The 16,066-nt window shown below is 40.1% G+C and overlaps 1 protein-coding gene and 1 long non-coding RNA gene across 5 annotated transcripts in view; both read right to left on the reverse strand.

The window, feature by feature from the left end:
• The window catches only part of LOC128084669 (uncharacterized), a 78,519-nt gene extending 74,287 nt beyond the window's left edge, over nucleotides 1-4,232 (reverse strand). The window contains exon 1 of one of the 2 annotated variants that reach the window (XR_008208643.1): nucleotides 4,111-4,232. This is a non-coding gene — a long non-coding RNA (uncharacterized LOC128084669). Of the gene's footprint in view, nucleotides 1-3,319; nucleotides 3,427-4,110 lie in introns of those variants that run through there. The other variant, XR_008208641.1, reaches the window with a different exon arrangement.
• Nucleotides 4,233-5,591: 1,359 nt separating this feature from the next.
• The window catches only part of PI4KA (phosphatidylinositol 4-kinase alpha), a 58,947-nt gene continuing 48,472 nt past the window's right edge, over nucleotides 5,592-16,066 (reverse strand). For 2 of the 3 annotated variants that reach the window (XM_052690880.1, XM_052690881.1), the window contains exons 43-55: nucleotides 15,252-15,372; nucleotides 14,855-14,984; nucleotides 12,760-12,830; nucleotides 11,795-11,867; nucleotides 11,614-11,684; nucleotides 10,932-11,041; nucleotides 10,223-10,327; nucleotides 9,618-9,743; nucleotides 9,185-9,305; nucleotides 8,416-8,575; nucleotides 7,015-7,104; nucleotides 6,125-6,208; nucleotides 5,592-5,920 (exon numbers count right to left, since the gene is read on the reverse strand). In XM_052690880.1, the coding sequence (XP_052546840.1) occupies nucleotides 5,869-5,920; nucleotides 6,125-6,208; nucleotides 7,015-7,104; nucleotides 8,416-8,575; nucleotides 9,185-9,305; nucleotides 9,618-9,743; nucleotides 10,223-10,327; nucleotides 10,932-11,041; nucleotides 11,614-11,684; nucleotides 11,795-11,867; nucleotides 12,760-12,830; nucleotides 14,855-14,984; nucleotides 15,252-15,372 (1,314 nt within the window). In that variant the 3' untranslated portion in view covers nucleotides 5,592-5,868. Of the gene's footprint in view, nucleotides 5,921-6,124; nucleotides 6,209-7,014; nucleotides 7,105-8,415; nucleotides 8,576-9,184; nucleotides 9,306-9,617; nucleotides 9,744-10,222; nucleotides 10,328-10,931; nucleotides 11,042-11,613; nucleotides 11,685-11,794; nucleotides 11,868-12,759; nucleotides 12,831-14,854; nucleotides 14,985-15,251; nucleotides 15,373-16,066 lie in introns of those variants that run through there. The other variant, XR_008208630.1, reaches the window with a different exon arrangement.

Consider the following 16,066-nt stretch of genomic DNA (forward strand, 5'->3'; position numbering starts at 1 on the left):
TCAGACTGAAAGAATTACAGTGCCAGTAGAGAGGCAGGGAAAAATACAATTTCAGCATCATCCTGAAAAGCAGCTGGGCTTTCAGGTTCCTGAGGTGTCTGCGAAGTTTCTCTAGATCTAGGGCAGGTGTTTCCTTGGCAGGTTTGTCTTCTTAACTAGAGCGTAATTCCTCCCTCTGTTTCAGTCGCTCTGTCTGCAAGTTAATGAGCCTGAAATTACTGTACACTCACTTGCCCCCCTCTGAGCTCTGATCTGTGATACAACCTCAGATGTAGCTGGACTGACTTCTCTCTTTATCAACTGGGGCTGCAGCCTAAAGGGTAGGCTTGATGCTGAAAGCATTAAAACGTAAATCTCAGTTTACTCGAGGAAAAAGGGAGAAAGCACTTTTCAGAGCTTAGGTTTCTATTGGGATCTACCCCTAGAAAGTGTTTTTTAAGCCTAACAGCAACACAGATCAGGACTACCTTTGAGGCAGAGGACTCCAGACAACTGATCCCACAAACAGCAAAGGGAGGACTATTAATTGCTACTTGCCTGTATTCCAAATGACCGCAGGAATTATTTGACATCATTTTGCTCTTTATAGCTCAACTGTTCCTGTATTTTTTTTTTTTCCCTCTGGACCCCATTTCTTCCTCCATCTGCCTCTGCTGTTTACTCTGTGAGGCTAAACACAGTGCCCATCTACTCACTATGTCTACCATGAAGGTGAAGCCCTCAAATTAAGAGATAATGCTAACTGTAGAACGCTGTATTTTTTCCAGCATGTACCCCTGAATCTTAACCAAAATAACAAACAACTTTCATCTGAGCCCACGTACTAAGTACCTCTCCAAAAATTCAAAAAAGCAGCTTTTCAGAAGAAAACCATACAGAAAACCACAGAAACAGCCATGTCTGGAGCTGAATGCAGTTGCTATTTGTCCAACACAGAATTACAAGAACTACTGCACTGTCCACTGTCCACCTGGTTTCTGGTGAACACACTATGGATTTCTGCATACTTACTATACTTGAGGAGACTCATATGTTTAAAGACTTCACCTGAGACAATGAGGCAGAGTCAGTAAAATGCATTTCCCTTACATCCCTCGGAAGGTCAACCCCGTCTCCACCAGCTGAATACACCAGAATACAAACTGCCAGGCTCTTCACAGAATCACAAGGTTGGAAACGACCTGCAAGATCATCTAGTCCAACCACCCTCCCATTCCTATTAGTACCACAAGCTACTAAACCATATCTCGTAGCTCCTCACCCAGGCACCTCTTGAACACTACCAGGGACGGCGACTCCACCACCTCCCTGGGCAAGCCATTCCAGTGCCTGACCACACTTTGAGAGAAAAAGTTTCTCCTAATGTCCAACCTAAACCTCCTAACACTCAGGGTCTGTCCCAGCTGCCAGAGCTCTGACCGCAATGAGTTTGAAAAGCATTGCCATCTGCAGGGTTGCACTGACAATGGATTTGCATGTCTGTGTTCACTTTCTGGGGGAGCCATATTTCAGCTCAGAACCTGCACCTCACAGAATTCTTCCCTGTTCTTATCACTCCTACCTGGGTCGGAAAAGGACAGTTGCTCCTCATGCTAGTGCTGGGCTCCCTCCTCTGCTGCCACAGGAGGCAGTTTTACTCTTCACTGAGCTGAGCTAAAGAGGGAAGTAACTCCAGTCTCCAAAGGAGAACAGGGAAGCTGATGTTCACCCTGGCCTGGCACAAGACCCAGACCCAGGAACCCTTCTGGTAGTGGGTGTCCTCTGAAATGCGCACATAAAATTTCTGTCTAGGTAAAATAAGGTCAGATATTTTACAGAATCACAGAATCACCAAGGTTGGAAAAGACCTACAAGGTCACCCAGTCCAACCACCCACTCAGCACCAACAGTTCTCACTACACCACGTCCCTCAACACAAAATCCAAACGTTCCTTGAACACCTCTAGGGTCGGTGACTCTGCCACTTCCCTGGGCAGCCCATTCCAGTGCCTGACCACACTTTCAGAAAAGCAGTATTTCCTAACATCAGCCTAAATCTCCCCTGGTGCAGTTTGAAGCCATTCCCTCTAGTTCTATCACCAGTCAAATGAGAGAAGAGGCTGACCCCCTACAACCTCCCTTCAGTAGTTGTAGAGAGCAGTAAGGTCTCCCCTGAGCCTCCTCTTCTCCAGACTGAACAATCCCAGCTCCTTCAGAGCTCCTCATCAGGCCTGTGCTCCAAACCCTTCACAGCTTTGTCGCCCTTCTTCAAACCCGCTCCAGGGCCTCAATGTCTTCCTTGCAGCAAGGGCCCAAAACTGAACACAGTATTCAAGGTGCGGCCTCACCAGAGCTGAGTACAGGGCGACAATCACTGCCCTGCTCCTGCTGGCAACGCTGTTTCTGATGCAAGCCAGGATGCCATTGGCCTTCTTGGCCACCTGGGCACACTGCTGGCTCATATTCATGTCTAAGTTTCTACTGACTTACAACTTCTAATATGTAGCTAAACTGTTTATAGTCAGTCCAGTATCCTAATGGCTGCAAGAGTTCTCACCTTCCTTTTCCCAACAATCTTTCTGCCTTACATAATGGTTGCTCAAGATAGTACAGGCAGCCAGGCCTGGCAATTGGATTAAAGTTTGACTCGGTGTCAGAATATAAGGCGTTTAGAATAAAAAATATTCCTGCAAATTTTTTATTACGTAAGTTAACAAAATTCTTCCAAGCTCAACTCCCATAGGTGACTTTATTGGATTGTTAACTCACGTACATTTGGCTACCATACACACAGACCAGTCTCATGCGAGAGACAGCTTGTGACATACACAGGATGCCAGGCATTGTGAAGCTGCTAGGTCTGCATCTTTAACCATAAAGCAAGTTCTCAGTAAGGAAACAGACAGCATATGTATAAAGGTGCACACAAACGTTTTTCACCTGTACAGCAACACCAAGCATCTTAAAAAGCTCAGACAAAGTGAAATATCTCACCAAGTCTCCTGTGAGAAAACTTCACAATGGCAATATAGGATTTTTTTTTTTTTCCCTCTTCTGCTGTCCAGAGACATATTTCTCTCTGAAGCATCACTCTGACACCGCTATGAAGATGAAATTTCTCACAGATATATGCTCATCTCTTCTCATCTCAGAAGCAAGCCTGCTCGTTCACTCCTAACCAGTACACTCCAACTGTATCATCTCCCAGATTAGCTAAACACAGGTAGGCCTCCCTTACACCAGGCCTGAGGCTAAGGCAGCACCTCCAGACTCGACTGGAGCCAGGGGGATCTCAGAAGAACAGTTATGGAGTAAAGGAAATAAGCGTTATGCACTTTACCAAGAGGAATCAACTGCTCTCTCCATGTCTGCTCACAGTATTGGTTGCCCCAGTGAGCACTGCTCCGCCTCCACCAGCAACACCCGTGGGAGCGCGTGCCCCAGCACGTGGCACGAGGGATCGGACTGCTGCCTCAGTCTCAGGGCGCGTGAGATTAGCATATAAATAGCGCCGATGGAGGCACGGCAGCACTGAACCGTGGGTCGTTGGGTGGAAATGAGCCGCTATAAATTCTGCTCCTTACCTAAGGGCTTTCTATACCAACAGCCGACATGAATTGAAGAAAGGGAGATCTGGTTCTCCCACGACCTGGGGTTTCTCATAGTGGAGAAATGACAGAAACACCTTCACTAAGTATATTTATACACACACACACACACACACAGCTATTATTTCAAAGAGAGTATTTTACCTCTTTTTGGTGCCTCTTTTCTACCAGGGCTGCAGAGGCACCAGAACATATTCTAACATAATGATCAGGGACAAAAACACTCAAAATATCTTTGCGTACCTTAATTCTGATCTTAATTACCTCACGCACAGAGCAGCTCCTCCTCAGGGCTCACCGCGGCCGCACCTTTCCGCTTCGCAGCCCCCCCAAGATTTCCCTCAGCCGCGAGCAGCAAGGCGGGCTCCGGGCACGAGGCGGGTCTCGCCCTTCAGCTCGGCCTCTGCTGTTCGCCAGAGCAACGTGCCCTTGACGTTGCCAACCCAGAGAGCAGCTTAAATAGAAGAGCAAACACCTGACACCGTTGCTTCCTCGGCAGTCCGTGAGAGAAAGGAAGCCCTACGTGTACAGCGTTGCCCCGCCTCCCAGGTAGGATCGTTCTCCGACAAAAAACTAGCTCTCATCACGACTCCCCAAAGCCGGGAAAAAAAACACGGAGCTGAAGTATGGTGAGCAGTGCCTAGCACATTCTGTGGCCTTCTTAGCAGGAATCATAGAATCACCAAGGTTGGAAAAGACCTAAAAGATCACCCAGTCCAACTGTTCACCTATTCCCAATAGCTCCCACTAAACCATGTCCCTCAACACAACATCCAGTCTTTCCTTGAACACCCCCAGGGTCGGTGACTCCACCACCTCCCTGGGCAGTCCGTTCCAGTGCCTGACCACCCTTTCTGAGAAGTAATACTTCCTCATGTCCAGCCTGAATCTCCCCTGCCGTAGCTTGAAGCCATTCCCCCTGGTCCTATCACTAATGACACGAGAGAAGAGGCCGACCCCAGCTCACTACAACCTCCCTTCAGGAAGTTATAGAGAGCAATGAGGTCTCCCCTGAGCCTCCTCTTCTCCAGGCTGAACATTCCCAGCTCCTTCAGCCTCTCCCCATATGGCCTGTGTTCCAGACCCCTCACCAGCTTTGTTGCCCTCCTTTGAACACGTTCCAGGGCCTCAATATCTTTCTTGCAGTGAGGGGCCCAAAACTGGACACAGTACTCGAGGTGCGGCCTCACCAGTGCTGAATACAGGGGAAACAATCACCTCTCTGCTCCTGCTTGCAACACTGTTTCTGATGCCAGCCAGGATGCCATTGGCCTTCTTGGCCACCTGGGCACACTGTCGGCTCATGTTCAGCCGAGTATCAATCAATACCCCCAGGTCTATTTCCTCTACGCAAAAGCAGGAAGCAGGGGGTAGGACGTGCTCCTCTACGCAGGAAGCTTGAACAAGTGATTTCTCTCATGAGTAACATGTGACCATGGAGACAGATGAAAATCTGAAGAAAAAACATGTTCCTCCAGTTAAACAAAAAAAAAAAAAAAAAAGCAAAAAAAAAAAAAAAAGTCACATTATAACGACCAGGGCCCAGTACACAAATTGCCAGAACAAAATAGTGTACTGAGTTCTATTTCATACAGGTCAAAAACCTTGCGACAAAGTTTTTATTACATTTTCTTTTATTACATTTACTAGATTAAATATGTTCAGAAGCCTCTTTTTTAAAACACACAGAAGGAAAAAAATACATTCTTCATGTACATATTAAATACCACATAGCAGGCAGCATGTACAGCGCAAAGTAGGAACATAAGGTATCACCACTGTGGACAATTATCAGGTTTTTCTCCTGCAGTAAAGTTTGAGCAATTCAACATTACTGCTTCCAAAGAGAAATGCATGCCCTTCCTTCACTTCCATGTTATTTTGTGGGATCATGCAGGGAAGTTTTTTACTTTTTAAAAGTATTACAGAAATCCTTGCATCACATGAAAAATTATCGAACTCTACAACTTTACCTCTTTCACACATTCACGATTAGAGTACAGGTTGTTTCTTTTTTTTTTTTTTTTTCTCCATTTTAAATAATGATTGCAGCCCAACTCCAAAAATCCAGGGAAAAAAAGATAAATAGAACCTGATAGAGAGAAAGTAATCAATCAGACTGATTGTTGTAGTGTCCAGGAAACAGGTACCCACATGCGCACAAACATACAAAAAAGGTGGAAGATAGTAAGATGTGATTGACCATATCTTATTTATTAAAAGTCCAGAGAAAGTGCATTGGATTGCCCGCGTCACGTCAGCAGTGAATCTTTAGCATCACTCAGTATGGGATGTCATTCTGGTAGTACTGAATCATATCATAGGTCCTACTCCTAGAGAAGAAAAGCAAAGCCAGAGGTAAATGATAAAGAAAAACCAAAACACTGCAACCACTGTCAGAAAAACCACCAAGATCCCACAGAAATAAAATATGAGTGAAGCACAAAAACTCTATGTTTTTGCTGCACTCAGTTTTGCCAGCTTATGGGTTTACCTTTCCTTTAACTATAGAGAAAAGACATACATAAATGCCAAACCTGTTGCTGAGGAAACAATTCTGGATGATCTTGATGATGAAAGTTGCAGCCTCCCGTTCGGTCATGTTGGGGCTGAATCTGTGTCTATATAGGAAAAACAACAACAGCACCACAAAAAATAGGAGTACAAATTAATGAGGTTTCTTTTGAGCATGACACAAATATGTTTCTGCAAAAGTATGTAGTTCTTTCAAGACAACATGTGCATAACAATAATATTTTAAAAGCACTTGTCTTTATTCTTACAGTGGAGGCTGAGGCTGCGAACTTTTGACCAGCTGAGTGGTAACAGCAAGTCTCTCTAGACAGCCACTGCCTCTGAAATACCTTAATACCTAGCAATGACTGTGAGTTCCAGCCCATTATACTTCATGAATTTGTGTTTATTTTTAGGAAAATGTAGTTAAGTTATATATAGGAAATACTGACTGCAGAACTATTCTGGAGGCATTAGCCTGAAGGGCTGCTTAAAATGTATGTGTTTGCATAAACTTTTGACGTTACAACAGTCCCAGTTCAGTACTGCATCTGCCAAACAAATTTGAAGTTGCTGCTCCTCAGATTTCAACACCACTTCAGATAGAACACATTACCTCTCATTAAAGCAGATCTTTTCTTTACGTTCTTGCTTTGGTAGTGCTAAGAACTTTAAGATAAATAATGTGCTCACGTAGTCACTTAAAAACAGTTTGAACCTAATCATATGAAAAGGCCTCTGAAAATCCTGCTTTTTGAGATACCTCCAAAAAAAAATCTTATGTTTCTATAACACTAAGAAATACAAGATATTTGAGTAGCATGACAACAACACTTGCTGCAGGAACTGTGACAATACACACGCTACAGAGAGCAAGCATTATGAATTCCAGTGCATATACATGCTGGCTTACTTTAAAAGCTTGATTGTCTGCCCTCGGAAACATGGCAGCCCTGTATCCAGCATTAATGTAACAAGCGAGACTACAGCATCCATGTAAGGCCTAGAACAAAAAAAAGAGGACAAAAAGGTTACAGCACTTGAACTTCTGCAGCTTTAATAGGTAAAGCAGGCAGGTTGAGAAGACTGAGGCTGGACTACTCAGTCCAGACTTTTCTGTAATTAAAACAGCACATGTAATCGTCTCATATTTGTTGGCAGAGCTACATCATTGCTTGTGATCTCTTTAATTAAATTTCATTCCTTTATACTGGACTATGAGAGATTTAAAATGCTGCAAGATGAGGAGCCCTCGAGAAAGATTATATAAAGCAATACTTTGGGAAATAATACTACTTTGGCAACAGAAAGGTCCACCAGTGCATCAAAAGTGATACTACAGTAATTAGGAATCGGAAGATAATCTGTTACTCTACTACATAATTGTCTGCTACATCAGCTCAGCTTCCCTTCTTCCTCCTCTCCTCCCACTCAGAGGAGCTCCCACTAAATCTATCACTACTCTGCTACTGGAGTGACATTTCTGGCTTGACATAGAACTCCCTAGATTGCACCACTTCAAGGAAGCAAACTGTGCTCAACTCCAAGACAGTCCCTTCTGGGGCTACTTGCTGAGTAAATTAATTCTGCAAGATAACATCAGTAATGTTCCACACTCGTGATGATAGAACAATCCCTTATCTGGGCTCTGTCATACTGTCCTCCTAACTATATACAACATCCACTTCACATCCATTTCGTACTCATTCTCCATGTTAAAGCAAAACTTGCAATGCCATGTGGGAGCCCAAGCGAGAGCAGCCACAGGAACTTCTTGTGGCTTACAAGCATTCATGCTGGACCCTCAGCTCCTCGTCATCTTCCTCCTCTTTGTCCTACACTTATGATTCTTGTTTGCGTGATGTAAAGCATAGTAAAGTTACAGATCTCTAACGTTACTGGCTGGCAATCATCGCTGAAAAGCACAGCTACAAAATCTCTAATATTTTACAAGAGAAATAGTAGCACTTTTTCCACATAATTAACTCAAGCTGAAATGGCGATTAATATGATTGTCTCAGTTGGGAAAACCAGGTCATGATTCTCCTGTAGCTTCTTGTTGCAAAGTTTTAATTAACAACATGCTAAATTGAAGAAAGTTGATGATCACGTTTATAAATTGAATGTAATATATGATCTTCTCAAATGTCATGAGGTCAGAAAAAAAAACACAAAGTTAGGCTGCAAAATTTGTTTCATGCAGCAGTTTGACAGACTAAGACCCTGTACAGACTGCTGTTCATTATTATTTAACATCCCATCTGGTTTTCGTTGTGCAAGCACTTCCACTTTTAAGCAGTTAATAATGCTTTACCTGACTGCCAGATAGCCTCTGACACACATCTCCATAAACCATTTGAATGGAGTTGCTTCCATTTTTCCTCCCATTATCATCACCATCTCATCAGTCAGCTTAATGTCGGGCTCCCAGCCCAGATTACCACCAGGTGAGCTCTCAAACATGAATCCAAAATCTGTACACAAAAGATAAGCTGCTTCAGACATTCTGGTGGTTAGTTGTCCTTTCTTCTGTCAGCTTTGACAGAAGAAAGGAGGGGTGCATTTCACATCATAATATCTATTTTCCTACCAGCATTTCAATTCCAAATGGAAAAAAAGCTTTGATAAAGTATAAAAAACACCAACAAAAGAATTATTTAACATTAAACAATGCTCAAGGATGATGACATCAGATAAGCAGGCTAAAACATCTGCAGTTCTAGAAAAACAAAGCTAAAGCAGATGTTACAGCCTTATGCAATTATATGAATTTACTCATCAACTTTAGTTCACACCCAAGCAATAAATGTGTATATGTGTATATGTATTCGTACATCCATACATATTTGTATACGCTTGTACATGTATGAATACGTATAATCCACAGATGTGTATTCCCTCCTGAAGCTGGTAAAACCTTGTAAAACTGAAATTATGCAGGAGCAGCTAACAAAAACACACATACAATATTAAAACGTCGGGTAAAACGTCCCACGTATTTAAAAGCTGAAATCTGATTAATCTCAAATTGAAATTCTATTAGCAGTATTTTACAGCAGAAGGAAAAGATGACTATGACTGACCAATGTGAATGATGTGTCCCTTTTTGTCCAGCATGATGTTGCCATTATGCCTGTCTTTAATTTGGAGCAGGAAAAGGAGAAGACTATATGCAGCCATACTGCGGATGAAATTATAGCGAGCCTGTAAAAGCAAGAAGTCAAAGCAAATAAGAACACATAATTTAATAACTCACTCATCTCAGAAGCAGATACAGATGAACATTATTTTTCCTCCATTAATGATTAATTTGAATCTATGTTCAATAAAACTGTCCACATACCTACAGCTGCAGTAATTTCTTTAGCTAGCTTTCTCATAGCTAAAAATGAACTGCCTACATCAGAAGCCAGGTACAGCATTGCAGTAGTAATTATCTAGTTATTTGTCATTATTTCTTATGGTTAGAACATTACTCAATTGAAATCGTGCTACGACTGCAAACTGATATTTTACCTTCTGGAATGCAAGAGTAGACTCATCTCCATATTGCCTTGTAAAGTAATCGTACATCCCAAAGTCTGTCTGCCTGCCCAGCTGGTCACGGGACGTACAGTCAGGAATGCATTCAATAACACCACACTGAAGGGAAGAAGAAAAACAGGTCTGTACAGCATACTCCCAACATACATTTTCTACGTGGCTCTTGGCAGTCACAGAGGTCTCCCAAGAGATTTGGGAAAGCCTTCACATCAACAAATACAGAATTTCTAGTATGTTCATTTAAAAACAAAACAAAACAAAAAACTACACCCAATGTTTGAGAATTTCCATGCAACATAAGACACAAGCAATTTGTGATTTTCTACAGACTTGCACAAAGTTGTCCCAAAAATCAAGCAACAAACATGAATAACCACAAGCAGCAAAATTTCTGAGCCAAAAGCCTTAGAAAAGAAGAAAGTAGAAGAAGGACTGTGTCAATAGTACTCTAAGTATTTGGCGTAACGTGCATAGTATTTCTTTGCAGAAATGTTAACTTATGTGTGCAGGTAAAGATTACTTTTTGTTTTTAAATTAGGAACTACTTTCTACAGCAGTAGAGTTAACTGCTCACTTACCCCAGGAGCTGTGGCCACCACTCTATATGGAAACACAAAAAGATCCAAGCCTACCAGCTGAAATATATTCTTGAAGAGATCAATGATTTGTAAAGCTAACATGTCCTGTTATGTAAGAAAAAAATTGCACAAGAATTACAGGGGTTACAGATCACAAGTCAGATGACAGAAATGCTCTGAAGAACTCTGAAGTGAACATAACTTTCCCCAGAAGGTTGTGCATATACTGTGGTTCTGGGGAAAATCAAAAAAGGAAAAGTAAAGGATGCTCAAACGGGTAGCAAACAAAACCAAAGATTTAACTGCTGACAACTTTTCTATCGTTCTTTGATTAAGAGGAATACTAACAACTTCAGAGATAATAACCATCATTCTCCTTTAATCAAAAAGGACCAAGCTTCAATGTACAAGATAGTACAAGATATCACCTTGGAAATTACTCTGACATTACCAACTGTTCAATTGAAAAATGAACTCTAAAAAGATTTGTACATCATGGCATTACGTGAACTAACTTGTAAAAATGACATTTGTATCCAAGTCAAATTTTCCAGAATAATATAACACAATTCTCTCCCCTATTCCATACCTAGTAGGGATTCTCAAAATTCCAAAGAAAAAGCATTTCCAAGCTAAAATTATTTCCTTCTTTTATATCGTCACCTACAAATTTGTTTTTATATAACTGCAAAGTGTAGTAGCTTTGTACCTGTCTGCAGTCATCACCCACTTTGAAGATAGCTGCTTGCCAACAGATTTTCTTACTGTCCACTCCTTCTTCTGCACTTTCATCGATGGAATCAGAACGACATCGCAGACCTGCACAAAGAATAAAAAGCAAAACTCAGATGCACACCTCAGTTAGTATTTTCATACCATGACAAGTGCCCTACACTCAAAATCACATTTTACACTGAAGTAACACTATAAGAACTTCTGCTTTGCAAGATGAATTTCATAAGGCAGTTTCCTTTCTGTATTAGAGTTGGAACGTATACATCAAAAATTTCTTCATGATTTACTTGATAAATGCCCAAATTACACTAAGCTAGTCACTTAGATTACCCTGCAAAAAAACCACAGAAAGGCAATTAATTTGTCAGTCTAAAGTAACTGCACATATTTTTTTCAGGATACTTCTGTGGCGTGCTTCCAGGGACTTAAAAAAAAAAAAAAAAAAAAAAAAACCAGAAAAAAACCCAGAAGTTCTCAAAAAATTTTCTTCTCTTTCCATTTTATGCATTTTTATTTTTGAGCTGAGCCACTGCAGATTAAGTTCAATATGGAAGCATTTCTTTAATGCAGCAGCACAGGTCACTAAAAGCAGGCAATTTTAAAGAAAGTGCTGACTCTTACTTAATAGCATCAGTGATTAAAACACATTTACTAACCTTCTTTTTCAAGCTCGCTAACTCCACATCGTTTCACTTTAAATTTGGCCAGGTAGGGTGCTTTTGCTGCACTACATTGTAATAAATAAAAAGATGATGAGTGCAAGTTAGCCAAATGAGGATTTATAGAAAGACTAAATATCATGAATTAACTTAATGGAAGAATAAAAGACCACACTACCTCTGCATAGGGGTCCCTGATTTGTAATCAATGTCCAGAACAATAGCTTCAGGATTGCTGGGCAGGTAGCAGCCTGCAAAATGGAGTAGAGAGTAAAGAAAAGATTTATTGGCCAGTGTGACAGTGATACTTAGAGAACAACTGTTCTTACTGTCTACAGCTTCATTACATACTTTTGAATTAAATGAATGCGAGAGATAAACTGGAGGATACAGTCTGTATGTCACAAAGAATGTAGAACACTTCCCATTGGTCAATGATTTCCATTAATTTCTAGCATACAGTTTTGAACTAATACTGCAGAATCTTTACCATAGAAATGCACAGATAGGACTTCTCTTACAAGAGTTTCTAGCAAGAGGTAGCAGCATATTCCAGTGCACTGTTAGCAGAAGAAAAATGGTAGGAGAACTGAAACCTATCAGACACAGGTCAAAGTGCATTTTAAAAGAAAGATTCAGATGGGGAAAATATGGTTAAAATATATGTCTATGTGTTTGTGTATACATACATGTACAAATAAATGAAAGGACTTTGAGATAGTCAAGGTAATGTTTCAAGGGCATGTCTGAAGCAAGAAAAAGGAAAACGAAGGCAACTGGACATGTTTTATTCTCAAGATAAATTCTTAAAGATATTTAATCTCTTTCAATAAAGTTGGTCCAAAAGAAAACTGTTAACTTCCCCTCTTCAGATATACTTTGCTGTTTTTACCTGTGTTACCTAATTTGACTGTAAGCACTTTGGGGAAAACTTTGGTGCACTTTGTATAGAAATTAACAGCTGGTAAAAATATTCAAATTGCTTCAAGAGAAACAATCAACTGTAAGAAGAACAGAAACCTTGTCACCAGCACCAGAACTGTGAGCAGCCACTTGCCAGACATTTAGCATTTACTTACAGAAAATTTTGCAGACACTGAATGCAAAAAGACCACTACATTATATGATGAAATCACTTCTTACCAGGCTGCACTTTCACCTCAGACAGAGCACTCAAACAAGCTTTTTTTCTTTCATCTCCTTTAGGAAATGGCCTAGGAAGATTAATAATATTTTATATAACTATATACTATTGTGTGTACTTCCCTGGTGTTCTGATTCAAATTTATACAATGACAAAGATGTCTTACTGCACCACTGTCTTACTGAAGTCCTTGCTTTGTAGATACAACATTAGCTGGATGTATAGGCAGCTGTCAAATCCAAACAGCATAAGAGCAGTGAATTAAATATGAAGATACTTCCTGCAGAAAAATTTGCACATAAAGTACGCTTTTGTCAACAGTGTAACAGTATAGTTATGCCAATATAATTCTCCTTTGTGGAACTTACACCAGAATAAGAACACTGCTTTGGAAGTGGGATAAGCTAACTGAAAAAGGACAAGCCAACAAAATACCCATGCAATTACATACCTAATTTGTTCACATACTTTGCATGATTGCAGACGTCAACTGGATAATTGGTAACATGGTTAACAAGTAGTACATGCAATTACCCAATTTGCACAGGCACTTGTGTTAACCATCTATTGAGATCAGCCATGCAATTGCACACATTTGGCGTAGCACCACAGAACTGAAAGTTATTACTTATGCTCTATTTTTAAGCAGTACAGTAGATTACTGAAGCAGCAACATAATACTTACATAATCATAGATTATAAATTTACTCATTTATTCCATCTACAAAGCAAACAGCATCTCCTCTCTGTTGCCTTTACATGGGAAATGCATAAAACATGTCTGTTTTTTTTTAAGTACCTAAGGTGCAAAATGAAACGCTTGCAAATACAGTTATTAACAGTTGCTTGATTATGATTCCATGCTAACAAAAAGTGGTTTGATTTCATCCTAAATTTCAAGGTATTCATGTCCGAGAGCCCTCTTTTAATTCATCCTGCTGGGTGAGAACATTGAAGACATGGAGCATTTGATAGGTTTCTGTGAAGCAAGTGTCCTTTAACCTGATGCCTTTATACTGCTGGTTTGCAAAGCTTCATTTTAAAGGAGGTATTTTCTAAGAAATATGTATTATACAGCCTTCGAACATTTTAACACACTTGAGAATGTTCTGAAAATATGCAATAAAACCACACGTAATGATTTTAGAGCTTGCGTGCTGGGCTGCTGCCACCCACTGGCAAGATTTATAGAAGTTAAATTGAGCATCTTGCAGTCAGCAAGACTTTTAAAGATCAACAATCTGCTTATTCTGACAGTGCATCTTTCTGTAGCCACAATTTAGGTACAAAGGGAAAATACTTATGTATAAAAAAAACCCAAACAATTATTTGTATTTCACCACATGAGATCTCCTTGTGAAGGGGAAAAGTGTCACACAATTTTAGCAGAAGGTAAGTTATTTACAAGTACTTCAGGTGTTTTTGTTGATTGGTTTTTCGTCATGTTTCATTTTTGCTTATTTAGAAGTCCACACAAAGTGTGGATAACATGTTAAAGTATGCAAAAAAAAAAAAAAAAAAAAAAATGACAGCCAGCCTGCCACACTTAAATGCAGGAGTACTGCTGTTCCTGAACCAAACTTTCCAGGAGAATGCTAAATGCTTAACCAAGAAGCCCAATTAACAATGTAGGTGACAACAAGACTGATAGAATTTCAAACTATATAAGAAATCGGATTGTTTTTCCAACTCCAATCACATATTGGAGTGCTCTTCCATGGAACTTCATTTCCTATTACTAACCACAATGTCTTTATAAAAATTGAATTAAATCTGAAGTTTACAATCATCTGCTTCCAGAATAAGAAGCAACAGCTGGTTAAGACAGAACTGCCAATTTCAAGCACAGAGATTAGGCCAGATAAAAATTACCTCTAAGAGTCAAAGTAAAATGAGACCTTTCATCCTACTATGACTGTTACACTTAAAAAAGAAAAAAAAAAATCAACTTCTTATCATATAAGTAATTAATTCTCTTTCACTGAAGATACTATTTCAATACGACTAAAAGCAACTTAGCCTATTAACTGTGACACTGTTAATTTCCAGAAGTGCACCCCAAAAAAAGCACAATTTCTGTGGTGTAACACTTACTTGATAATGGCTGAAACATTAGTGATTTTATTAAAGAAATCAAATTCCCGCTGGTAGAATTCCTTGGCTGGGCCAGATAATGAGCCAGTTATCTCCTCTACTAGCTGCTCTAGAAGTTCCCCAATGTCAGCTGCACATGAAAAAGAAAACATCTGTGTTAGAAGCTTATTTCAGAAAGCTAAGTGATACATGTGATGGGTACAAAAAAAGTAGCAATGCAAACATTGCTGCATCTCTTTTGTCAGGTAGAATACTTCAACAGAACATGCCCTCTCTCTCTATAAACTAAAGAAGTTTCCAGCTTAAAGGATTCCCTCCTGTCAGGAGAAAGGAAGGAGATTCAGCCTGAACTGAGGCAAGAAAGAGGCTAAATCATATTATATTTCAAAGAACTCACGATCTTTTTGGTGTCCTTCTTCATCCAGGTAGATATTGGTTTTCATGTTCCAGATGAATTGGTGAGCCAAGAGCTGGGATTTGGCGGCTGCCCACAAGATGTACTCTCTAACATAACCCATCTGCAATTATAGCCAGTCCAATAAGAAAAAATCATTACAAATCAAGCAGACTCAACATTACTCATACTAATAGTGATTCTTAAAAGTCAAAAATATTTAACGGATGGAAAGAATACTGCTGCAATCTCAATCATGTTGCTAAAAGGCCTCTGAAGAATGATTCTGTACTCTAAAAGGTAAGGAATTGACCTAACACGTTTTAGCTTTATTACTGACATATTCCATCACTAGCTTTGCACATCTGTGCTATTTTCTCCATGTTCCACATGGTTTTCAAATTTCCTTAAAATCTAGGTAGCTCATACTAGGTATACAAACCAGAGAAAATGCAGTGGAACCACTGATATTGCCTGGCACCACTAAATGCTCCTGTATTATCAGAAATGCACATACTATCTTATGGACTGCACATTTGGTGTAAAGAACTAAATGCTTACACAGTTCCACAGAAATTTTCTAGGCAATAAGAACAAACTTAGAAAAGAAGTTGAAGTGTACAAATGAATTCTACTCATCCCAGGGAGGGCATAAAAGAGTACATCCAAAGGAAGACAGCCTCTAAAGGCATTTGTCTTTTATGTATTAGTTATACCATAACAATAAGCAGCACTATTTTAAGCTTAAATTTTGTCTGCTTGGCAGTTTTAAAGTCTAAAAGACGTTTCCAAAGTTTGCTTGGTTAATGTGCAGCTGC

This window comes from Tympanuchus pallidicinctus, unplaced genomic scaffold (assembly GCF_026119805.1).
Source record: "Tympanuchus pallidicinctus isolate F22 unplaced genomic scaffold, pur_lepc_1.0 scaffold28, whole genome shotgun sequence".
In the NCBI taxonomy this organism is placed as follows: Eukaryota; Metazoa; Chordata; class Aves; order Galliformes; family Phasianidae; genus Tympanuchus; species Tympanuchus pallidicinctus.